Source organism: Haliotis cracherodii, unplaced genomic scaffold (assembly GCF_022045235.1).
Source record: "Haliotis cracherodii isolate W230 unplaced genomic scaffold, xgHalCrac1.p SCAF_17, whole genome shotgun sequence".
NCBI classification, from domain to species: Eukaryota; Metazoa; Mollusca; class Gastropoda; order Lepetellida; family Haliotidae; genus Haliotis; species Haliotis cracherodii.
In genome coordinates this window covers 17,967,654-17,994,389 of record NW_027266272.1, presented here as the reverse complement: position 1 = coordinate 17,994,389, position 26,736 = coordinate 17,967,654, and the positions used below count along the sequence as shown (strand labels likewise).

General features: G+C 41.9%; 2 protein-coding genes across 2 annotated transcripts; both read left to right on the top strand.

Moving 5' to 3' along the window:
- Positions 1 to 3,202: 3,202 nt before the first annotated feature.
- LOC139464656 (uncharacterized abhydrolase domain-containing protein DDB_G0269086-like) lies at positions 3,203 to 5,651 on the top strand. The gene is made up of 2 exons (XM_071246178.1): positions 3,203 to 4,891; positions 4,962 to 5,651. The coding sequence occupies exons 1-2, from the start codon at positions 3,203 to 3,205 to the stop codon at positions 5,649 to 5,651; spliced, it is 2,379 nt and encodes a 792-aa protein (XP_071102279.1).
- Positions 5,652 to 5,701: 50 nt separating this feature from the next.
- On the top strand, positions 5,702 to 25,575 carry LOC139464655 (streptococcal hemagglutinin-like). The gene is made up of 3 exons (XM_071246177.1): positions 5,702 to 10,004; positions 12,462 to 17,236; positions 25,465 to 25,575. Exons 1-3 carry the CDS (start codon positions 5,702 to 5,704, stop codon positions 25,573 to 25,575), a joined length of 9,189 nt encoding a protein of 3,062 aa, XP_071102278.1.
- The last annotated feature ends 1,161 nt before the right edge of the window (positions 25,576 to 26,736 follow it).

Here is a 26,736-nt window from a genome sequence, read left to right as displayed (position 1 = left end):
GATTGTCTGGTCCAGACTCGATTATTTACAGACCACCGTCATAGAACTGGAATATTGCTGAGTGCGGCGTTAAACAACAAACCAACCAACCAACTTCAAGAATGCTCCTAAATTCTCTCTCAAAAAACATTTCCTGACATTGTAAATTTCTTCCCCTCAGAAACCAGTGAAGCTGAAACTTAACATGCTTGTTTCCACCAATTGAATCTGATTTTCAACATGGGCGCCATCGCAGCCCTGCCTTCAGGGGATAAAAGAAGGATTGGTCGGCTTTGAGTATAATTTGTTTCAGTGTGGGAATCCATGTTAAACTAAGCTAGCAGTATAAAATCTGCTTAGGTCTGGACTGGTACAAGCACACGTGTGCATGCGCATTTCTGTAGAAGTGAAATAATTTTGAATGCGACATTTAACCGTATTTCACCTCACCACCTCACAAAGGCAGGTTTGTCTCTGCAACATCACTGAAATTGACAGACTGAGGAAGCAGAACTTTGACATGTGTAGTTCTCCTTATGATGATGAGATATATTGTTCAGATCATTAGGACTTTTCTGTGTTTTTGTGAATTTATGAATATTGCAATTAGAAAATGTATTCTCCTCAGAGGGTTTATGAGTTGAAACGATCCGTGAAGATCTGGGGTAGAATAGGTCTTCAGCAACCCATGCTTGGTGTAAAAGGCGACTATGCTTGGCGTAAAAGACGACTAATGGGATCGGGTGGTCAGGCTTGCTGTCTTAGTTGATGCATGTCATCGATCCAAATTGCGTGGATCGATGCTCATGATGTCAATCACTGGATTGTCTTGTCCAGACTTGATTATTTACAGACCGCCGTCATATTGCTGAGTGCGGCGTAAAACAACAAACCAACAACAACAATATGAGTTGAAACTGTGTATGAGGTAAATTTAACTGTTGTATATTGGAAAAGTCTTTTACATTAATACATTCCAGCGACAGAAACTAACATTTTTAGTCCACTAGTCCTTATAATGATAACATAGAGCAAAACCCTTAGAAATGGCAAGTTTCTACAAGTTCATATGATACCTTTACTATTGGGCAGTTTGACAAGGACTATAGAGCAAATGCCAATTTCTATCCTTGCATTTATTCTTGCACCTTGTGGATAGTTTGTTACTTGTTTGTAAGGGGGTGCTGTATTATCAGTGTATCGGTAGTTTGAGGTTCATTCTTTCCAAGATGCGTATCACACTATCATTTTATCAAGTTTGATATATCCGGTGATTTCAAATAGTGATTTTTGTCATGTGTTTGTCATGTAATTTCTTGGTAAAAACCTTCACTGCCCCACAGCATGCATCCAGGGCCGCAACATTTATGCGTATTTAGGAGTAAACATCATGTTGTACCTGCATGTTGTTTTGTTCTATTTATGAACTTCACTTCATACCCTAATGCATCAGATTGCTTCAGAATTCAAAATTTAGAATTATACAATATATTGTCATATGTATAGAGAATCTCACCCGAGTGTCTTTTGATATCAAATATACCAAATATACTTTTTTCATATTTCTTAATATTCTTGTCCTCAGTATTACTGGAAAAAGTATCTGTTTGTCAATAATGATGACAACTTTTTAAAAGTGGTTGTCTTTGTTGACATCTTAAGCTGTTGACAGTGTATCAGGCTTTTGAATCAGCTCAGTTTGTAGAACATTGACATTGTCATATAAAATGTCCTAACCATAGCTTTCAATTTTTGTCAAAAGAATGTCCGTAGAAAAGTTGAAATCATGAAAATGTCTTTATGCTATTTGTCTTTAGCAAAATCACTGATATGTTCAGGTGAGCTACAGTGTTGTGGCACTGTAGCTGACCTGACAGAATGTGGCCTGTTTGTCTGGCATCCAGTGTGAGCATCTTTTCTGCAGAACCCTCGTGGCCAATAAATAAGAAACTTCACATACTTGTTCCTACCAATGATGACACCTGAATTTGTTCAAGAGGTACGAATCTGAGTTTCAATATGGCTGCCATGGCCATTTATAGCCATTACTCATTTTTGTTCAAAATGTAATAACATTTAGTACATATTAAACTGAAGTAAATCTTTTACAATATTCTTAAGTTTCACCTTGATTTTTCCTTTGCACTTTAATCCTACTGAAAGCTGAAACTTATTTTGGCCTTTACTCAGTCATTTTTACACCAATGGAATGAAATTTGATACTTATGTAGTATTGGGGCTCAACATATATGATATATAATATATGATAATTTAAATTTTGACCTTTGTTCGACTCGTGAAGATTCCGGGGTAGAATTGGTCTTGAGCAACCCATGCTTGCCGTAAAAGGCGACTATGCTTGTTGTAAAAGGGGACTAACGGGATCGGGTGGTCAGACTCGCTGACTTGGTAGATATATGTCATCGATCCCAATTGCGTGGATCGATGCTCATGATATCAATCACTGAATTGTCTGGACCAGACTGATTATAAACAGACCGCCGTCATATGTCTGGAATATTGCTGAGTGCGGCGTTAAACAAAAAACCAACCAACCAACCAACCAACCCAAATTCTCACAAGATGCAAAACCTTTTCTAGTGAGTTAATGGATTCAAACTACCTCACCACCCGGAAAGAGGAAAAGAAACAAGATCTAAGAAAACACACGTTCCTTCATTCAGCTTAATGCAAACTAACATGGTGACGATAAAATTGTCTCACTGGGTAGCAACATGCTTGCCTTCAAAGGCGAATGGGTGGTCAAGCTTGCTGACTTGGCTGATGCATGTCATTGTATCCCATTTGCGTGGATTGATGCTCATGATGTCAATCACGGGATTGTCTGATCAAGACTGGATTATTTACCGTTGTCATATAGCTGGAATATTGCTGAGTGCAGCATTAACAACAAACATGTCTTTGGACCCTTTGTTTGACTGTAGAATATGGGATTCGGTAAGGTAGTGAGTTGCCACTGTGCTAGCATTAAAGAGAACAGATGCCAGCCCACTAACGGATGCCCAGTCGATGGCTTCCGCTAACCTAGTAGACACCTGAGCATCTAATAGGGGAAATTTATACAGTAGCCAAGATTGTTTATCAGGCACTCGTCACGATATGGCTGAAATATTGCCGATGTGACGTTAAATATTAACTCACTCACTCATTACCAGGCACTCGATTTTTATTTCAGATCAAGAATTCATTAACCAAACAGAGAATGCCAAAAGCAGCAAAAACATCTTCTAAGAAACATCAAAGGGAGATGAAAGAGTACAACACAAGAATCAGGACGAGGACTAGAGGAAGTCTTCCGATTACAGCTACAAACACCAACAGCCAGCCCCCAAGTTCGGTGAACGCTGCTACCCAGGAGTGCGCCAGCTTGTCTCAACATGCTGGGATCAAGAATAAGAGAGTCCCTACAAGCTCAAGAGGTAGAAGGAGATGGCAGTCTAGAGAATATTGCCTTGAAGTGTGCCAGACAAAAGTTGAAAATCTTCACCAAGGATACAGTAGAAGAATTGGCAGTCTGGGTCATGAGACAAACTCAGGAGGATCTAGCAAGAAAACAAATTGTGAAAGATATGCTACATCAGGCAGGATGAAGCTTCGAGTTCGAGACAATCCTCAGACATGTGGTGGAACTGTTGGGAGTTCTTGTAGACATCCTAACAAAAAACATTGTTTCAGATGTAAGAATTCTGCTTCCTCATCTTTTGTGACATCAAATACTATGGGCAGGAGTGACAGCATCAGAGGAACTCATTCTGGCAACCAAACTGACACTGCTAGAGGAACAAATTCTGCCAACAGGCCTGACCGTGTCAGAGGAACAAATACTGTGGGCAAGACAGACCATGTCAAAGGAACAAATAGCTCGGTCTCTGAGATAATTGATCTCACTGGAACAAACAGTGATGAAGACGTTGAATCATTTCATGAGATAATTGATCTCACGGAAACAGACACTGATGAAGACGGTGAATCATTTCCTCAGCTCATGGAAGAAGATCCCGAAGATGTAGATGATGACTCAATGGTTGTCCGTGTCTTTAGTTTCATTGATAGAAAGGCGGAGGATTTAACAGAAGAGATAGAGTTCACTCACCAAAGATTTAACAGGGCAAGACGCAATTTAGTACAGAAGTCAGAAGAATTTTATGACATTTATTCAAGTCTTGGAACTGAAATTCCTGGTGGAAATGAGGATGAGTTTTCCAAGATTGTGAAACGGTTGAAATGTTTTTCTGATGGAACAGGTGTGAGCCTGGAAGATAGCAGCAGTGATCAGCTCCATTCAGCAGGGACAAAAGACACCAAGGTATGTGAAGGGGATGAAGATAGCAAGAACATGGATGTTGAACAAATTGAACCTGATACTAAAACACCAGATCCAGTCAAGACAGAGACTAGCCAAACTGATCCAATAAGAGAAGAGACTGACAATACTGATGCCATCAGTGCAGAGACTGGCACAACTCACCCAATCAGAGCTGAGGCTGACAAAACTCACCCAATCAGTGCAGGGGCTGACAAAACTCATCCAATCAGTGCAGAAACTGGCACAACTCATCCAATCAGAGCTGAGGCTGACAAAACTCATCCAATCAGGGCAGAGAGTGGCAAAACTCATCCAGTCAGGGCAGAGTTTGGCAAAAGTGATCCAATTAGAGCAGAGGTATGCAAAAGTGATCCAATCAGAGCAGAGGCTGTCACAACTGATCCAGTCAGCAAAGAGAGTGGCAAAACGCATCAAATCCATGCAGAGACTGATAAAACTCATCCAATCAGAACATGGACTGACAAAACTCATCCAGCAAGAGCAGAGAGTGACAAAACTGACCCAATCAGATCAGAGGCTTGCACAACTCATCCAATAAGCACAGAGACTGACACAATTGATCCAGTAAGAGAAGAGACTGCCACGAGTGATTCAATGAGAGAAGAGATTGACACAAGCGCTACATTCCAAAAAGAGACTGGCAAAACTCATCCAGCCAGAGCAGAGGCTGGCACAACTCATCAAGCCAGAGCAGAGGCTGGCACAACTCATCCAATCAGAGCAGAGTGTGGCACAACTCATCAAGCCAGAGCAGAGGCTGGCACAACTCATCCAGCCAGAGCAGAGGCTGGCACAACTCATCCAATCAGAGCAGAGGCTGGCACAACTCATCCAATCAGAGCAGAGGCTGGCACAACTCATCAAGCCAGAGCAGAGGCTGGCACAACTCATCCAGCCAGAGCAGAGGCTGGCACAACTCATCCAATCAGAGCAGAGTGTGGCACAACTCATCCAACCAGAGCAGAGGCTGGCACAACTCATCAAGCCAGAGCAGAGGCTTGCACAACTCATCCAGCCAGAGCAGAGGCTGGCACAACTCATCCAATCAGAGCAGAGGCTGGCACAACTCATCCAATCAGAGCAGAGGCTGGCACAACTCATCAAGCCAGAGCAGAGGCTGGCACAACTCATCCAATCAGAGCAGAGTGTGGCACAACTCATCCAACCAGAGCAGAAGCTGGCACAACTCATCAAGCCAGAGCAGAGGCTGGCACAACTCATCCAGCCAGAGCAGAGGCTGGCACAACTCATCCAATCAGAGCAGAGGCTGGCACAACTCATCCAATCAGAGCAGAGGCTGGCACAACTCATCCAATCAGTGTAGAGACTGGCACAATTGATCCAATCAGAGAAGAGACTGGCACTGGTGATTCAATGAGAGCAGAGGCTGGCACAACTCATCCAGCCAGAGCAGAGGCTGGCACAACTCATCCAATCAGAGCAGAGGCTGGCACTGGTGATTCAATGAGAGCAGAGGCTGGCACAACTCATCCAATCAGAGCAGAGACTGGCACAATTGATCCAATCAGAGAAGAGACTGGCACAACTCATCCAGCCAGAGCAGAGGCTGGCACAACTCATCCAATCAGTGCAGAGACTGGCACAACTCATCCAATCAGTGCAGAGACTGGCACAACTCATCCAGCCAGAGCAGAGGCTGGCACAACTCATCCAATCAGAGCAGAGGCTGGCACAACTCATCCAATCAGTGCAGAGACTGGCACAATTGATCCAATCAGAGAAGAGACTGGCACTGGTGATTCAATGAGAGAAGAGACTGACACAAGCGCTACATTCCGAGAAGAGACTGGCAAAACTGATCCAATGAGAGACAAGACTAAAAAGAATTCTCATAAGACTCCTACATCTTTGGTCCAGTTTGAGCCTCAAGATATTTATGAACAATCCAAACCAACAACTTTGTCAGATAGTTTGTCTATGGTTTATCATAGTATGCAGACCCTTCATGGCAAGAGAAAACTTTCCTCAAGTGTCCATGAAACTTATGGAAAGAGCAAAATACTAAAACTGACTGATGTTTCTACAATTTCGTGTGACATTGTGTCAAGGTCATTGTGGAATGATTTTTGTATCACGACCGAATGCACTGATGTAGAGCATGTGTCTTGCAAGACAGCGGAGTGTGACACTTCTCCCAAACAAGCAGCTGCAATATTTCCATCAGAGACAGCTGGTACCAAAAACGATGGTGAAAGAAAAGCAAATACAGTTGCAGAGAATGATGCCAAGAAAGATACCTCTAATGGGCCAGACACTTACACAGTGGCTAAGAATGACACTGGGAAACATAATACTGATATAAGAATTGTTATTTACCCTGAAAGAGAAGTCATTACTGTGGCCAAGACTGACATTGCCAGAGGAACAAATACTGGGACCAAGACTGACACTGTCAGAGGAACAAATACTGGGACCAAGACTGACACTGCTAGAGCAACAGATACTGCCAACAAGACCGACAGTGTCAAGGGAACACATTATGTGACCATGTCTGACACTGCTAGAGGAACTAATACTGTGGGGAAAACTGACAGTGTCAGAGGAACAAATACTTTGGCCAAGGCTGACTCTGCAAGAGGAAAATATTCTTACAACAAGACAGACAGTGTCAGAGGAACTCATTCTGTCAACAGGACTGACGCTGCTAGAGTAACAGATTCTGCCAACAAGTCTGACAGTGCCAGAGGAACAAATTCTGTGACCAAGACTGACAGTGTCAGAGGAACAAATTCTGCGACCAAGACTGACAGTGTCAGAGGAACAAATATTGTGGCCAAGACTGACAGTGTCAGAGGAACAAATACTGTGACCAAGACCGACAGTGTCAGAGGAACAAATACTGTGGCCAAGACTGACAGTGTCAGAGGAACAAATACTGTGACCAAGACTGACAGTGTCAGAGGAACAAATACTATGGGCAAGAAAGACCATGTCAAAGGAACAAATACTGTGGCAAAGACTGATTCTGCAAGAGAAAAAAAATCTGGCAACAAGCAAGACAGTGTCAGGGGAACAATATCTGTGGCCAAGACTGACAGTGTCAGAGGAACAAATACTGTGAGCATGACTGACAGTGTCAGAGGAACAAATACTGTGGCCAAGACTGACAGTGTCAGAGGAACAAATACTGTGGCCATGTCGGACACTGCTAGAGGAACAAATACTGCCAACAAGACTGACAGTGTCAGAGGAACAAATATTGTGGCCAAGACTGACAGTGTCAGAGGAACAACTGTGACCAAGACTGACAGTGTCAGAGGAACAAATACTGTGGCCAAGACTGACACTTCTAGAGGAACAAATACTGTGGCCAAGACTGACACTGCTAGAGGAACAAATACAGTGAGCAAGTCTGACAGTGTCAGAGGAACAAATACTATGGGTAAGACTGACAATGTCAGAGGAACAAATACTATGGGCAAGACTGACAGTGTCAGAGGAACAAATACTGTGGCCAAGACTGACAGTGTCAGAAGAACAAATTCTGCCAACAAGACTGACACTGCTAGAGGAACAAATATTGTGAGCAAGTCTGACAGTGTCAGGGGAACAATTTCTGTGGTCAAGACTGACAGTGTCAGAGGAACAAATTCTGCCAACAAGACTGACAGTGTCAGTGGAACAAATACTGTGGCCAAGACTGACACTGCTAGAGGAACAAATACAGTGAGCAAGACTGACACTGCTAGAGGAACAAATATTGTGAGCAAGTCTGACAGTGTCAGAGGAACAATTTCTGTGGCCAAGACTGACAGTGTCAGAGGAACAAATTCTGCCAACAAGACTGACAGTGTCAGAGGAACAAATTCTGCTTACAAGACTGACAGTGTCAGAGGAACAAATTCTGTGGGACTGACTCACAGTGTCAGAGGAACAAATTCTGCCAACAAGACTGACAGTGTCAGAGGAACAAATACGGTGAACAAGACTGACAGTGTCAGAGGAACAAATTCTGCTTACAAGACTGACAGTGTCAGAGGAACAAATACTGTGGCCAAGACTGACACTGCTAGAGGAACAAATACAGTGAGCAAGACTGACAGTATCAGAGGAACAATTTCTGTGGCCAAGACTAACAGTGTCAGAGGAACAAATTCTGCCAACAAGACTGACAATGTCAGAGGAACAAATTCTGCCAACAAGACAGACAGTGTCAGAGGAACAAATTCTGCCAACAAGACAGACATTATCAGAGGAACAAATTCTGCCAACAAGACTGACAGTGTCAGAGGAACAAATACGGTGAACAAGACTGACAGTGTCAGAGGAACAAATACGGTGAACAAGACTGACAGTGTCAGAGGAACAAATACGATGAACAAGACTGACAGTGTCAGAGGAACAAATTCTGCTTACAAGACTGACAGTGTCAGAGGAACAAATTCTGCCAACAAGACAGACAGTGTCAGAGGAACAGATACTGTGTCCAAGACTGACAGTGTCAGAGGAACAAATTCTGCTAACAAGACTGACAGTGTCAGAGGAACAAATTCTGCTAACAAGACTGACAGTGTCAGAGGAACAAATTCTGCTAACAAGACAGACAGTGTTAGAGGAACAGATACTGTGTCCAAGACTGACAGTGTCAGAGGAACAAATTCTGTGGCCAAGTCTGACACTGCAAGAGGAACAAATTCTTGCACCAAGTCTGACACTGCAAGAGGAACAGATACTGTGGTCAAGACAGACAGCGCTGGAGAAATACATGCGCTGGGGAGGACTGACAGAGTTGGCAGTGTTACTGTGGCCAACAAGGGAAGCAAATCTGCATGGGAGAACATATCTGGTGGTTCATCACAAGACCTCAAGTCCTGCAAAGACCCAGCTATATGTGTACAAGAAAACACAAGACAGGGCAACAGGAACGTTATGGATATCCCAACATCTGCAATACTTGTGTCTTCAGGTCTAAATAAGTCATTCCCTATATCAGAATCCAGTTCGGACAAGACTAACTGTATTACCAGTCAGCGTCCATCAGATCTGTCACAGCCACTTACAGGAAGGAATTTATTGAACATGCTTCTGAAAGAGACACTATTTTGCAGAACAACTTCTGTGGATTTGCAAACAAATGTCATGTCTGACATTTCCAAGAACCTGGGAGTAGCAGCAGCAGCATCTTTGCAAAATGAGCTGTTGAGACCATCTACTACCGCCTCCTCACTGACTGAAGTCAAAAAGGATGCCTCCAGGGCTGCTGTAACACATGGTCCAGAGCGACCTCAAGACCTGAAGAAGGATCATCGTGTCAGACAAATATTGGCTACAATTCAAAACTATGAAACTAAGGTTAAGACTGAACCTTTGGAGTATTTGTTGCCTTCACCTCCCAAAGGTGCTTTTCCAGAAAAGAACGTGTCTGATTTGTCAGCATCTCCCCTGACCATAGCTGTAAATTCACAGCTTACGATCAAGGGGGAAACGTCTTTACCAACAACAACAGTAAATGTAGCTCAAGATTTATCTGAGATTAACTCTTATTCGGTGTCACATGGATGCAGTCCGACACCAAATCTGAAGACTGAAGTATCTGCTTCTTCTGTGAACATGGGACAGATGTATGACTCAAATGACACTCTTAATATGCAAAACACTACATCTTATGCTCAAAACAGAAGAATACAGGATGGAAAAGAACCATCTGGTTCTGCATGTAAGACATCCTCTTATGGTTGGGCTGTCCCTCCATCTACCACACACCAAGCTGGACCGTCTGATGGATCAAGTACATCTGGTTCTGTACATAAGCCTTCCTCTAATGGTTGGGCTGTCCCTCCATCTACCACACACCAAGCTGGACTGTCTGATGGATCAAGCACATCTGTCAGGATGTCGGGGGAAGTAAGTATAGTAAGAGCATTGCCAGTATCAGGTGTTATGTCTGTAGATCAAACAAAAACTCATGTGCGGAGGTACATCCAAGATCTGAGAGACTTGCCCACAAGACCATTCTCAAATACCTTTCAGTATGAATCTCAAATTAATGATGACAGTCGATCATATCACCTGCCAAATATGATGCGTTCTCCACAGATATCAGTTCATGACTCTAAGCCATCACATCATTCGCCATGTTTGAAAAGTTTGGTAAATAGGTCATCACATCATCCACAAAGGAAGGTACATTCAGCAAAAATGTCTGTCAACGGCTTCAGCCCATCACATTACGAGCCCCATGTAGAGCCTTCAACACAACATTTTGTTAATTGTCGGGGTGTATCACGTCAGAAACCATATTCGAGGCATACACAAATGATGGCATCCAACTGTAGGGGTATATTAAATCCCAGACCATACTTGAGGAGACATTTACAAAATATGTCCCTTGATGCTTGGCGTCCATCAAATTGTACCCCATACCCAAGGCCTTCAGCACAGATGTCGGGTAATGGTGGGAGTCCACCACATGACCCACGATCCTTCAGGTGGTTCTAACCAATGTCATTTACTCACTGCAGGCCATCACATTGTACACCATACGATATGCCATTGAATGGAGGTAGTCCATCTTATCGCCCACCAAATATTGGTGGGTTATGTTTGTTAACAATCTTAGTTTTCGCTAGAAAGCGGTTAAATGTAACATATGTTATATTTGGGATAACACTAGTAATTCTAGTAGTTTAGGGGGGTTGAGTCCAATCGGTATTCGAACCCACACTGCCAGAGTGAGGCACCTAATCGCCAGCACACAAAGTCAAAGTCCAATATCATTAAAATCAAATCTTATTTCTCGCTACCGCTAAACAAAGATGTGAGGACATCCCATTACGGGTCACGTCAGAACGACCTTTCGCGAATTTTGACCGACCAATGAATTGACTGACAAGAAAACGACATTAGCCAATCAGAAAGCAGGTTTCTCGAGCTTTACGAGACTAGTTTTAAACTGGCGACTACATTTCAAAACACATTTTAACGTATTCTCAACTAAAAAAATTAAAAACTGATAAGAACATTCTGGCATGGCTTATAGATGGCCTAGATTGTATAGATATAATCATAAAACCCGTAACTGTCGTTCGGAATACCCCATATTAAATATCTCGTGAGTGCATGATTAGAAAACACATTCTGACAGTCACTTTCATGATCTGGTAAGCAAGGCTCTGATTGGTTGGATGAAAGGTTGTTCTGATGTGACCCTTAATTCAATAATTTTCAGGGACAATTTCTTCTCTTATTTATTATAAGTCCCAGATCCCCCATACCCACTACGCCCTACACCAGAATAACTAATGTGATGAGTGGTTGTCATACCACATTCATTCATTACCCAATGGCAGACTGGGTGACTTGCTTGATTTACGGGCCATGTCATGAAGCTGGAATATTGCTGAGTTCAGTGTTAAAGAACAAACAAGCACACATTCACACATTCCGTACACCTTCTCTGTAGATAAGAAGTTTTCAACATTTTGACAAATAATTTACATACATCAGACAGTTTCGTAGTACCAGAGGGCGGTTGGGTAGCCTAGTGGTGAAAGCATTTGCTCGTCATGCCGAAGACCCGGGTTCGATTCCCAACATGTGTGAAGCCCATTTTTGGTGTCCCCTGCCGTGATATTGCTGAAATGTTGCTAAAAGCAGCGTAAAACCATATTCACACACTCATTCTTAGTACCAGAATCAGCCTACACAAAGTTTCTCTCTTAACAGTTCATGCATATACATCAGTTTTGTTTCCAGAATACATGGCTGACAATCTATGGAAGAAATGAAGCTTCAGAAGTGTCCCACTATCCCCCAACACGTAATGAAACAGACACACAGCCATTTGGACAAGCGCAAACTGGAGCACTCACAGATAACCCAACACAGATTGCTCAGTCTCATTTTCAAAGTGGAGTACATAGTGTTGATGAAGCAAGACATCTTTTGCGAACTGTACCAGCAAACCAACCTATTATCCAATCTCACTCAAGATCAAATGAAATTCATCGGCAGACAGGATTATACCAGAGCCATTTCTCCACACATGCTGGAGAAATAAACCATGACAAGAAATTACCCAGGGCAAGATCCAGATGGGATCAGCAGTCACGTGTGACCAATGCTAAAGGTTCACCTTTAGTCCCAAACCTAAACACTCCATCTTCACTTCCAGTTTCTGAATTGTACAAGCAGTCGTGTGCTGCATCTAGATGGGATCAGCAGTCACGTGTGACCAATGCTAAAGGTTCACCTTTAGTCCCAAACCTAAAGACTCCATCTTCACTTCCAGATTCTGAATTGTACAAGCAGTTGTGTGCTGCATCTAGATGGGATCAGCAGTCATGTGTGACCAATGCTAATGGTTCACCTCTACTTCCAAACCTCAAGACTCCATCTGCACCAGTTTCTAAACTTAACAATCAGCCGTCTGCTTTAGGCTATAGTGCATGGCATACATTTGATAACCAGGCTACCAAAGTCTTCTCAGTGTCAAACTCTCCAATCCTGACTTCCACTGCTCCAATGGTGTCCTCAAGCCAGAAGTGTAAGCCTAAATCCATAATGATCCCCCGGACAAACTCTCCAATCCGGACTTCTTCCACCGCTCCAATGATCTCCCCAAGCCAGAAGAGTATGCCTAACTCCATAATGATCCCCTGGTCAAACTCTCCAATCCTGACTTCTTCCACTGCTCCAGTGATGTCCTCAAGCCAGAAGTGTATGCCTAACCCTATAATGATCCCCTGGTCAAACTCTCCAATCCTGACTTCTTCCACTGCTCCAGTGATGTCCTCAAGCCAGCAGAGTATATCTAACGCTCTGCAACAATCAGCATCTGCAACCAACTTATCAGGGGATTCATCCAGTGTCACAAATATGAACACTTTACCAGGGACAGACTTTTATTTCAAAGCTTTGTCCACAATTCCGGTACTGTCCACAGTAACACAGTCATCATCCGTGTCAAACATCCAAACCTATTCTACAGGAGAGACATCTTGTTTCAGCAATATGAACACTTCCCCAATGTCAAGCCTTACATTTCAGACCCTGCCTCCAGTGCAGCTATTGCTCTCAACCCTGCAGACAGTACCTGCTCCTAATCCTTCAGGACCATCAGGGAAGCCACCTCAGATGTCACCTTCAAGAAGACTTCCTAGCATAGCAACGCTTCTTCCAAATCCATTGCCATTGATGTCCTGTCACATGTCAAATCCTGAACACTCATCAGTGGATATGGCAAAATCCCAACTTCGCTTAAGTCTGCTCCAGACACAACTAAACAGTCCCATGTCTGTTATTGGACCACAGGCATTGAATGTGATGCCTCATACGGTGGAAAATCCATGTCCCAACCAGCCAAACAGTCCCATGTCTCTTATTGGACCTCATGCATTGAATGTGATATCTGGTTCAGTGGAAAATCCATGTCCCAACCAGGCTAACAGTCCGATGTCTGTTATTGGACCTCATACATTGAATGTGATACCTGGTACGGTAGAAAATCCATGTCCCAACAAAGCTAACAGTCCGATGTCTGTTATTGGACCTCATACATTGAATGTGATACCTGGTACGGTAGAAAATCCATGTCCCAACCAAGCTAACAGTCCGATGTCTGTTATTGGACCACATACATTGAATGTGATGCCTCGTACAGTAGAAAATCCATGTCCCAACCAGCCAAACAGTCTGATGTCTGTTATTGGACCTCATACACTGAATGTGATGTCTCATACAGTAGGAAATCCTTGTCCAAACCAGCCAAACAGTCTGATGTCTGTTATTGGACCTCAGGCATTGAATGAGATACCTGGTACAGTGGAAAATCCTTGTCCAAACCATCCAGACAATTTTGGGGCAGTTAAACAACAGATGTCAGGAAATGTTAATGATCAACCTCTCCTGACAAGTAGCTTGTCTTCAACAAACAGGGATCAAATCAACACATCAGAGAATGGAAAAGTCAGGTTTACAATTAAAAGACATCATAAATCCCTTGATCAGAACTCTTGGAATGTTGGAGGTGCCTTCCCAAGTCATCAAGGAGGATTGTCACACATGTGTACAGGTCAGAAATGCCTTGAGAAAGGAATAACAACAGAGGCCGGTAAAAGACTTTTGATGGGTAAGAGATGTCAAGACAGGAGTTTCAGAAAAACGAAAACTCTGTCTGAGACCTTTTCACTTTCAGAGGAACTTAAAGCGAAGAGTTACACACAAAAAGCAGATGTTGATTTGAATATCTTGGAAGGTGTTTCCAATAAACCGGAGGTAAAAGTGGAAATTGAAGACTCTTCTTCCCATGATGTTTTTGCCAAAGTTGGAACAGCATCAGAACTTTTGATACAGCCTGGGGTTTCTTCAGAATTGTTATCCCAAGAAAAGGTAATTGATGATAAGGTATCAGTTTCTGCTCAAGAAAGCCCACCAACAATCATATGGGACAAAGATGTTTCAGATCATCAAGGACCACCATCCAAACAAAATGAAATGACCTTTTCACACAAAATTTCATTCCCTGCTTCTGCAAGCGTTGCACCAAAGCAAACAGAATCTGATTTATGTTCTCCAGTCAAACAAGGAACAGTTTCCAGAGAAAGGTTCCCTGGTACTTTTTCAGCGAATGTGAGAGTAGCATCATTGAAACAGAGAGACAGAGGTTCTCAGGGGTCAGATGTGTCCACACTGTTGAAACCAGGGTTAGATTATAATAGCTGGGCTGCCTCATTACTAAAGCACCCAGGAGCACCAACTTCAATAGGTAATGACGTAAGTTCTCTTCTGAATGTTACATCAACCTCTCCACCTTCCAGAGAACAGGATTCCTTGTCAGCAGCATCTCAAAGACCAACAGCTGGTTCTGCAGGAGAGCCAGCATCAAGAGGGTGTTCTTTATCACAGCAGCATCAAATGTCTGATGAAACTGGAGAACTAACTTCAACTTATGTGCAGGACATATCCGACTCAGGTTCAAAAATATATAACAGGTGCTCTCTATCACATGATGGTGACAATTCAGCTGAAATTGGTCCAGCATCTGAAAGGAAGAACTGTGGTGCTTCTAAGGAAGTGCAAAATGCTGGTGATAAAGAATTATCATCAAGAGTTAAGGACAGCTGGTTGTCTTCATCCCATGATGTTCTGGATTCCTTTGTTGTGGGATCTACAAAGTCTCAACTGGAATGCAGTTTGCCATCATTACAAGTTGATGGTACTGTAGAGCCTACCCTTCCTGAAACCTTGGATGGTGGACAGAAGCATGAACATTGTCCATGTGAAGGTGATGACACAGATGCTTCACATGAGACAGCTGAAAACAACACTAATTCTGATGACATAGAAACTAGCAGCAAATGGGAATATGGTGAGTCATGTGCAAGAGCTCAATATCGTCTCAGTAACAATCGGAGGATAAACAGAAGTGCTTTTGAACAAATGCTGGTTATATTATATACCAATAAAAAGCCAGGGTTGATCTATGTAAACAATAAGGACAGGAAGGTGCCATTTGCATCTCATGTTGGTGGTGAACTTGGCTTTAGTAGTCCATGGGTAACGGTGATGAAACCTGACTTGGACAACCAAGAAATGATTGATGTTGAGACTGTGATAGCTGATGAGGACCTTCGGCAGAGTGAACATGAAGTGGACGTCCAGAACGCAGAGTGCCTGAAAGTGGAGTCGTCTACCTCAAACACTGCAGTGAAATCTACGCAACAGATGCTCCAGGGTAAGACTGTTTCAAATGAAACAAAGAAAAGAAAAAGAAAATCCATTGATGACCTTAAAAAGAAAAGAATTAATAAAAAGTACAAATCACAGCAAGAAGATTTGTATCGTTCTCCATGTTACAACAGAAAACTTGCATCAGAGCTTCCAAGAAGATGTTCCAGATCATTAACCAGAAGATCAGGAGGGAGGGAGATCTCCTCAGAAGAGGACAGTAGCAGAGAACCTTGCAGTGTACCCATTGACAGTAACCAAGAGTTCCAGAGACGTAGAAGTACCAGATTAGTTATCAAAGACAGCATTAGTTCTCAGGACAATGGATGCAGTTGTGATAGCTTGATTAGACAGAGACGTTCTCGTGTTCATTCATGCTTTGCATGTAGTAGAACAGACACACATTGTACAGGAAATGTCAAGAACATCACATACCCCTCCAACAGGTCCAGTGGAGGACACAGACGTCGAAGTACCAGATTGATTATCAAAGAAAGTATTGTTGAGGAGTGGGTGAGGACAACGGGAACACAATTACAAAAAGAAGAAATTGCCCCAAATCCTTTAAAGGACTTGCCGTCTGATGCAGATGGCACTCCCTCCCAGACACGGATGTTCTATGTTTGTGGATCTACTTGTGGATTTTCGAGTCTCTACGGGGATGAGCTCAAGATGCATGCTTCAGTCTGTACATTACCTGGTGCATTGGATTGTCATCATTGTGGATTTACAGCCAGTGATGGAGATGCTCTTGTTGCTCATGTCCATAACCACTCCGACAGGTATGGAAATCTGCATGAGTGCAGCGTCCCAAATTGCGAGTTTGAAACAAACGTGTTGCACTCGTACCAAACACATGTTCAGGAACACCATCCACTTGTCACAAGACATGTATGTAATGATTGCAAAAGTGTGTACAGTGATATAGATGGCCTGATCCAGCATGTGCATGACAACCTACTGCTCATTGTTTGGTGTAAGTACTGCGATGCAATAGCTTGTGAGGAGAAGGTGATTCTGGATCACATTGAGAAGGTGCATCAAAAGACTCTTGGGACTTGGACAATGAATGAATTGCTTTGTGGTGAAAGAAAATCTGTTGCGAAATTAGTCTCACAGCTGCATGAGAATCCATCTGCTGGGGTGGACAGTCTTCCTGGGAGCTTCACTGATGGGGTTGAAACATCAGATGCCAGTGTAGAAGATCAGGATGTGGATATGGTAAGTTTCCTGTCAGAAGTGGAAAATGACACTCCTCAGGATTGTTTTGTGAGCAATTCTGCAGAAAGAATCCTTCCACGGCAAGCTGGTGTGGCTTCTAATAAATCAAGCAGTGAAGATTAGAAGAACAGATTTTCTCCATGGTAACACAGATGTTGATGGTGGTTCACAAACATCTGCAGTTGCCAGTGGTCAAGAAAATACTTGTTCAAAGTAAAACCTCATACCTCTGAACTCATCACAATAATTCTCAGGGTGATGATTCACAGAGTGATCTTAGTCCTTAGGCTACAACAACCTAGCCAGGGTGATGTCACAGAGTGATCTTAGTCTTAAGATGATCGTAACACCCATACTTCTACATAAACTTAAAATAGTCCTAGGCCTAAGGTCATTTTTGGGAGTGGGCCTTAAGGGCAATGGTCCACATAGTGATCTTAGCGCTTCGATGATCGTAACGCCCATACTTCTGTATAGACTTACAATAGTTGTAGGTCTAAGATTGTTTTGGGGAGTGGGGCCCAGGGATATGTTCCACAAAGTGATCATTGCCCTACGATGATCGTAACACCAATACTTTTACATAGACTTACAATAGTTGTAGGTCTAATATTGTTTTGGGGAGTGGGGCCCAGAGATGTGTTCCACAAAGTGATCATTGCCCTACGATGATCGTAACGCCCATACTTTTACATAGATTAACAATAGTCCTAGGCCTTAGGTCATTTTTGGGAGTGGGCCTTAAGGGCAATGGTCCACATAGTGATCTTAGCGCTTCGATGATCGTAACGCCCATACTTCTGTATAGACTTACAATAGTTGTAGGTCTAAGATTGTTTTGGGGAGTGGGGCCCAGGGATATGTTCCACAAAGTGATCATTGCCCTACGATGATCGTAACACCAATACTTTTACATAGACTTACAATAGTTGTAGGTCTAAAATTGTTTTGGGGAGTGGGGCCCAGGGATATGTTCCACAAAGTGATCATTGCCCTACGATGATCGTAACACCAATACTTTTACATAGACTTACAATAGTTGTAGGTCTAATATTGTTTTGGGGAGTGGGGCCCAGAGATGTGTTCCACAAAGTGATCATTGCCCTACGATGATCGTAACGCCCATACTTTTACATAGACTTACAATAGTCCTAGGCCTTAGGTCATTTTTGGGAGTGGGCTTTAAGGGCAATGGTCCACATAGTGATCTTAGCGCTACGATGATCGTAACGCCCCCCCTTCTGTATAGACTTACAATAGTTGTAGGTCTAAGATTGTTTTGGGGAGTGGGGCCCAGGGCAATGTTCCACAAAGTGGTCTTAGCGCAACAACTTTCATATGTATAAGCATTTATATAGGATTTCATGTTTCAAGCAAGTTGATGTTCAATCAGAGGTGTTTCATTTCATATTGTACAACTTTTTCAATTATTAGTAGCACTGTGTAAATCAGGATGCATTTAATTTTGGTCAGAATTTAACTGTGGATGCAACCATGCTTTGTATTGGAAACAACTTTATGTTTTTGGCATCGCAGGGACATCATCAGAAGCATATCTTCTAAATAGCCCCGGGGCATATTTATACATTTATCTGTCATGTTGAGGTCATCCTAAGGTAACGACAGTGTTGCGCTACAGTAGTAGGTCACATTGACCTATATAGTAGTATATGTTATTTTTATTGTTACATTGACTTCCACCTTAAATTGGCAAATACTTTCTGTTTAGTTTTTGTTTGTCCTGTTATCACCTTTGCCAAAATTACAACATTGTCATAATAACATGATGTAAGAAATGTTGAGGTTGTATGTTTTGGAGTTTTATCTGACATTTGCTGTAGTCCAGTGGCAGAATAGCAGCCTCTGAGATCAATCAATGAGTATGTACCCGGCAATTGAAATTCAAACATTCATGCCATAGGACAAGTAGAAATCCCATCATGGTAGATCTCATAGACCAGTAGCATTTGTGGGCTATAATTCTGAATAAGTTCTCAATGCTTCAATTTTGCTACAAATTGGAACTGAACAAAACAATGGACAGAAAATGAAAACATAGTAAAACATTATGGTCTCATTCAAGCAGGACCAATGGCAGTCAGGTAGCCTAGTGGTTAAAGTGTTAGCTCATCCAGATATCCAGAGTAGAATAGGTCTTCAGCAACCCATGCTTGCCATAAAAGGCGACTATGCTTGTCGTAAGAGGCGACTAACGGGATCGGGTGGTCAGGCTAGCTGACTTGGTTGATGCATGTCATCAATCATAATTGCGTGGATCGATGCTCAAATCAATCACTGGATTGACTGGATCCAGACTCGATTATTTACAGACCACCGTTATATAGCTGGAATATTGCTGAATGCGGTGTTAAACAACAAATAAACAAACAAACAAAATCATCACACCGAAGACCTGGTTTCAATTCCCGACATGGATACAGTTTGTTAAGCCCATTTCTGGTGTCCCCCGCCATGATATTGCTGGAATATTGCTTAGAGAAGTGTAAATCCATACTCACTCACTCACTCAAGCTACAAACTCTGATGACTAGTGAAATAACCTGTTAAAATCTGGGTTAGAATTGGCCTTCAACAACCCATGCTTGTCATTAGAGGCGACTAACCGGATTGGGCGGTCAGGCTCACTGACTTGGTTGATGCATGTCATTGTATCCCAATTGCGGGAATAAATGCTCATGATGTCAATCACTTGTCTGGTTCAGGCTTGATATTTTACTGACCACCGTAATAGAGCTTGAATATTGCTGAATGTGTCATTAAAAAACAAAAAATAAACTAGTGAAATAAATAAACATCTCCAATGTTATGTTTCTTCATCATAATTACTATATTGTCAATACATCACATTCCTCCATCATCAGACCCGCGAAGATCCGGGGTAGAATAAGTCTTCAGCAATCCATGCTTGCCGTAAAAGGCAACTATGCTAGTCGAAAGAGGCAACTAACGGGGTCGGGTGGTGAGGCTCGCTGACTTGGTTGATGCATGTCATCCATCTCAATGGTGTGGATCGATGCTCATGATATCAATCACTGGATTGATTACCGTATTCGACGTAATAAGCGCCCCGCTCTAATAAGTGCCCACGGCGATATTTGCTAATATATTGGCAAGTGAACAATCCCAATTAGCACCCCTTCCGATTGATCAATGTATACAAGACTTATTTATTCGTGTATAATACGCACTCGTGTTTTATATGCACCCTTAATTATGGACAATTAAATTCTGGAAAAATATATCTGTCGTATATAAAGTCAGGCTGTCTATAAGCCACAAAATATATTTTTAATTCTTTTTTTTCCACCAAAATAATATTCTAATAAGAGCCCTGTATTTCTAATTTTGAGAGCGCCCTGGGCACTTATTACGTCGAATACGGCATGTACAGACTGCCGTCATATAGCTGGAATATTTCTGAGTGCGGCGTAAAACAACCAACCAGCCTCCATCATCAGTGAATACATGCAGTGTAGTAGTGATGTATATCCGATTTTAGGATGAGTATTGTTCACAAAAGTCAAGTGAGTCTGCTGTGTGCATGAACTTTTTATAAAGTATCACAAACAAGAGTGAGGTCTTGGTGGGAGCTGTAAGATCTGAGTGGGGGAATAGGTCAAAAGTTTTGAGAGCAAAAAGGCCCGAGGTGTTCCTTTTCAACAAATCCCCCCGAGGTCTTACTACTCAACAAGACTGAATTTGACTTATGATCCAACATCTTAGACGGATACATTCATTAATCAAACCACACAGTAAGTCCTGGCTATGTATGTTCACAGTCGCTCCCGGCTTTATGCTTGAGTTCAAGTACTTGCTTAGAGGAGAAAACCCTATAGAGAACAATGGGATGACTTCACCGGAGGTTTATAAGTGACATTAAGGCATGAATAGGGGATATGGCTGCAAGGCTATGGCACATTTTGCGTGAGAGATATTGCAGATTGGTTGCAGCGTTCGCAGGTTTTCCTCACTGGATGCAGAAAGTGGCTCGATTTGTTGGCTAACAATATCAACGTAGGACTTTGTTTTCATAAGTTTTTGTTTGTTTGTTTGTTTTACGCTGCACGCAGCAATATTCCAACTATATGACAGCAGTCTGTGAATAATCGAGTCTAGACCAGACAATCCAGTGATTGATATCATGAGCATTGATCCACGTATTCATAAGTGATAGAGGAACAGTGTGTATACAAAGTGTTGATAATGTACTGCAAATCATGAAATTAATGTCGCCAAATTAATGCAAGTGTCAACCCCTTGCCTGAAATGTGTCATGAAATTAATGCAAGTAGCTCTGCCTTTGAGTGAGTGAGTATTGTTTTAGCAATATTTCAACATTATCATAGCAGGGGACACCAAAAATGGCGTCACACATTGTACCCATGTGGGGAATCGAACTAGGTACCACACACATGCTCACACACACACGCTCACACACACACACACACACACACACACACACACACACACACACACACACACACACACACACACACAGACACAGACACACACACACACACGGGACATGTATTGTAATTTCCATGAAATCAAACCAGGAAATTCCAATTACTGCATATTCAAAAGGCCAGGTCACCAACAAAGATTGTGGAGATCCTAATCTTAGTGTTGATGCAGGAGTTAGCGCAATCCTTTGAAGGTATGTGAGCAGTGTTATGTATTCACAAAGACTGCTTTTACTGTACGGGACATGCTCACTCCGATGATGAGCAGTATTTTGCTTGTAATTATGAGATTATTTGACAGGTTATTTGTAGGTGACATCATACACAGTTAGCTATTGTCATAACTGCTTGATGAACGCAACACCTTTCTTGCTGAGAAGCTTTTAATATAATGTTCAATTACATTGCTTGATGTGAGCTTTTTCCGCCCATTTGCAGTGAACCTCACATGACACATGATGAGGGAAACTCACATTTTCGCATTAGTTTCCTGATTTTATTCATAGAATCTGGAACTTTAAGTAAATTGACCCTAAAATGTAGGAAGGAAGGAAAAAATGTGAGAACGAGATAAAAGTGTTGCAAGTGAAATGATTGGTCGCTTTGGTTGCAGGAAGAAAACAATTTATTGTGACCATTGACAGCATTAAAATGAGTTTCCGACTTCCTCATCCTTATATTATAAAAGAGCACAAACAGCGTTGATAATGTTATGTCTTTTTAACCAATGGCACTTATCATTTTTAATACCGGTGTAGAATAGGACTTCAGCAACCCATGCTTGCTGTGAAAGGCGACTATGCTTGTTGTAAGAGGTGGCGAACAGAATTGGGTGGTCAGGCTCACTGACTTGGTTGATGTATGTCATCATATCCCAATTGCGTTGATCGATTCTCATGATGTCAATCACTGGATTGTCTGGTCCAGACTCGATTATTGACGGACCAGTGTCATATAGCTGGAATATTGCTGAGTGTGGCATTAAACAACAAACAAACAATACCTGTACCACATTCTGATAAGAGTATTTGCAAACTTCAAAAACTTGTGTTAATAACAAGAAGTGTATATAAAAATTGAAACATTTATAATTGGTTTTCAAAGTTATTAATTTATGGAATTAGTTTTTTAATCTGTATGAATTATTTCTGTTGCATAGGTTTTGTAATGGCGAATATGACATTTGGAAAAAGGACGTGTTATCTAATTATGTACTTAACAAGGCCGTAGTGTCCCTTTTTATGGGCTAATTTTTTAAAAGAGGTGTTCCTTTAACATATTAAAAGGTTTTTAGATGTTATCATATCCAGATTGCGTCGAGCGATGCTCATGATATCAATCACTTGATTGTCTGGCCCAGACTCAATTATTTACAGACCGCCATCAGATAGCTGGAATATTGTCGAGTGTGGCATAAAACAACAAACCAACCAACCAACCCTCTCTCTATTGAAAAGGACTTGTAGTGCAAAAGACTAAATATATGACGCACTTAATTTAATAATTTGCAAGTTAAAAGTTTTTGTTAATTCTATATTTTATACTAATTCGTTGAAGATGGTGAGTCGGTAAGTATGGTTTTATGCCGGTTTTACAAATATTCCAGCAATATGACGGCAAGGCACACCAGAAATGTGATTCACACGTTGTATCCGTATGGGGAATGGATCCTGTGCCTTCAGTGGAAGAAGCACACGCTTTAACACTCCGCTACCCCACCACCTCTCACATAGGATAGACCAGTCAAACAAATGAAAATATATTGAAACTATTTCTGTTATTTGTTTTTTTATGATGGCCTTGGGTTTCCAGTCAGTCTAAATTGTGAAGTCTTGTTTTATGTCTTTTTATATCTTTTATCCCTTCATATCAGATTTTTACGGTGATGTTTTCACAGACGATCAATAATAATGATTGCGTCTTCACATCTTGATTCATTCCGTATGATTTCAATATTGATAAAATATCCGCTCATCTAGAGTCTTGAAGCACTCCATGCTACACAATGGTGCCATTAGCAAGGAAGTGTGTGTTGACGGACATACCTCAGGGATTTATCCAGGATTCCGGACTAAGTGCACTTGGCAGGCAATTTGAGGAAAAAATCGTTATTTTGCTCAAATTGGTTGGTGAAACACAAGTCACTTCTACAAAAAATACATTTCTTGTAATTGGACTTGGATGAGGAAATTGGTGATTCCATTTGGGGAATTTTTTTACTGAGTTTTGGGGCGGAACACAAGACCTCTGAGCAGGTCGAGATAAATCCCTGAACCGTAGATGATGTGTTGGTAAACCATTACATTCAGTCAAAGCCTGCATTGAATATGCTCTCATCATACTGTATTCGACGTAATAAGCGCCCAGGGCGCTCTAAAAATTAGAAATAGGGGGCCCTTATTAGAATATTATTTTGGTGGAAAAAACAGAGTTGAAAGATAAATTTCCTGGTTTATGCTGACAGCCTGAAATGTTTATGTACGACAGATATATTTTTCCAGAATTTAATTGCCCATGATTAAGGGTGCATATAACACACGAGTGCGTATTATACGCGAATAAATAAGTCTTGTATTCATTGATCAATCGGAAGGGGTGCCAACAGGGATTGTTCACTAGCCAATATATTAGCAAATATCGTTGTGGGCGCTTATTACGTCGAATACGGTATTTGTTTGGAAAAGTTCTTAAGAAGAGCTGGCATTGATAGTTTTTTTTCTGTTTCTGAATGATCAAGTTCCTATATGTGAAATAAATTTGTTGCTGATTATGAGATACTGTTTTTTGTGCTAACGAATTCTCAGAGATCCAAAATGTGAGTGAATGAGTTTAGTCTGGACCAGATAATCCAGTGATTTATATCATGAGCATCAATCCACACAATTTGGATCGATGACATGCTTCAACCAAGTCAGCAAGCCTGACCACCCGATCCCGTTAGTCGCCTTTTACGGCAAGCATGGGTTGCTGAAGGCCTATGCTACCCCAGATCTTCACTGGTCTACCTGTAGGGGTTTCCGGCTTCGGTCAAACCCATGAGTACATAGACATGATGCTGATATACCTAGAATTGTTATTAAGGAGAAATCTCCTGATCCTAGGTTTCTAAAATGCCACATGTAGAAAATCCACTTCTACAATACATGGGCATCATTAGGAGGGAGTCAGGGATGTGTGTTTTATGCTGCTTTGAACAGTATTTCAGTTACATCATGCTGTCCACTTCTTGTGGCCAGAAAGCTCCAGGTGATCAAGCAGGTGCTTGACATGTACCGCTTTGGTTGGTAGTTTAACGCCACACTCAGCAATACTCCAGCTATCTGACGGCGGTCTGTAAATAATCGAGTCTGGACCAGACAATCCAGTGATTGATATCATGAATATCAATCCACGCAATTGGGATAAATGTATCAACCAAGTCAGTGAGCCTGACCACCCGATCCCATCAGTTGCCTCTTACGACAAGCATAGTCGCTTTTAATTGCAAGCATGGGTTGCTGAAGACCTAAATAGCTAACACAGAATTTTGGCTGACCCCAGAGTATGGATGTGACGAACACAAAATTATAATCCAGATGAATCAGGGATCTCAAACAGGATCCTGGCATGCCTGAGGAATGTAACTCTGTCATAGACAACTGGGCCACCCATGCCCTCCTGGCATTATAAGGAGCTGCACTTCATCATCAAAGTGAGTAACTAAAGAACAAACCCCCTGTATAAGGAGCCCTACTTCGTCATTAGAGGGAACAAGGAGAGTGGAAGCCTCTCCTGGCATTATGCAAGGAGCTGTACTTCGTCACTGGAGGGGAACCCCTCCTGGCACTATTTAAGGAGCTGCACTTGGCAGTTTAGAGGAAATACCTACTGAGAGAACCTCTGAAATAGAGACTGTGACTGCTAGAATGATATTTATATAGACTAAGCATCTATTCCTCTCTTTCAACAAACAACAGCTTGACAGAATTTTTACATACAACCAAAACATAAAATCCATTTTGTTTGTTGTTTAACACCGCACTCAGCAATATTCCAGCTACATGTATATGACGGCTGTCTGTATATAATCGAGTCTATACCAGACAATCCAGTGATTAATATCATGAGCATCGATCCACTCCATTGGGATACGATGACATGCATCAACCAAGTCAGCGAGCCTGACCACCCAATCCCGTTAGTCGCCTCTTACGACAGCATAGTCACAACACATAAGCAGTATACACTGGGTTGTCGTATAACATAATGCATTGCTCACGAAAAACAATATTTTGAACTTCTAGGCTATTAAATTGAATTACAGTGAATTGATATCATTAATATGTAGCTCATGATGTACTTGCTGTGGCATTTTAGTCTCGGAAATCTTAAAACCTAATTCAGAAATAAAATAGGTCCTTGTTATTTCAAGGTTGGGTGATACTGATGTTGGTAGACATGAATACATACCTTGTGTGAAGGGGAGATTGATTTTGTTTGATGTTTAACGCTGCACTCAGCAATATTCTAGCTATATGACGGTGGTCTGTAAATAGTTATAATCCAGTGATTGACAACAAGCAATTGGGATAGATGACATGCATCAACCATGTCAGCGAGCCTGACCACCTGATCCCATTAGTTGCCCTTTACAGCAAGCGTGGGTTCACTTATATAGTGCATGCATGCATGCACGTGTGTGTGTGTGTCTGCTTGACAAACCTAGAAATATAATCAGGTGAACCGGGATTCGAACCCACAATCATAGGTTTCTGGCATGCCCAAGGGACGCAACTCTGCACAGCGAATCGTGGTGCCTTAGATGACTGGGCCACCCGTGCCCCCTGTTAGAGTAGAGACAGCTTCGGAATTTTGATTGAAAGTAATGATAAAAATGTTTGAAAACATATAAATACAATTTGTATTTATTCAACAACTATGAAATAACAGTACAGAAGTATTTGGTACAAAAGATGAGGTGTTTATCTGACAAGACAATTTTCCCATTAAATCATTCATTGACAAACAAATTTCTAA

Bases quoted from the DNA above. Each gene is read 5' to 3' on its own strand.
- LOC139464655 (XM_071246177.1), top strand. From the start codon at position 5,702: ATGAGAGCAGAGGCTGGCACAACTCATCCAGCCAGAGCAGAGGCTGGC. The intron at 10,005-12,461 runs GTAAGACATCCT...CTTCACTTCCAG, and splicing joins AGAACCATCTGGTTCTGCAT to TTTCTGAATTGTACAAGCAG. The intron at 17,237-25,464 runs GTAAGTTTCCTG...CTTCGTCATTAG, and splicing joins AAGATCAGGATGTGGATATG to AGGGAACAAGGAGAGTGGAA.
- LOC139464656 (XM_071246178.1), top strand. From the start codon at position 3,203: ATGCCAAAAGCAGCAAAAACATCTTCTAAGAAACATCAAAGGGAGATG. The intron at 4,892-4,961 runs GTAAGAGAAGAG...CATTCCAAAAAG, and splicing joins AGACTGACACAATTGATCCA to AGACTGGCAAAACTCATCCA.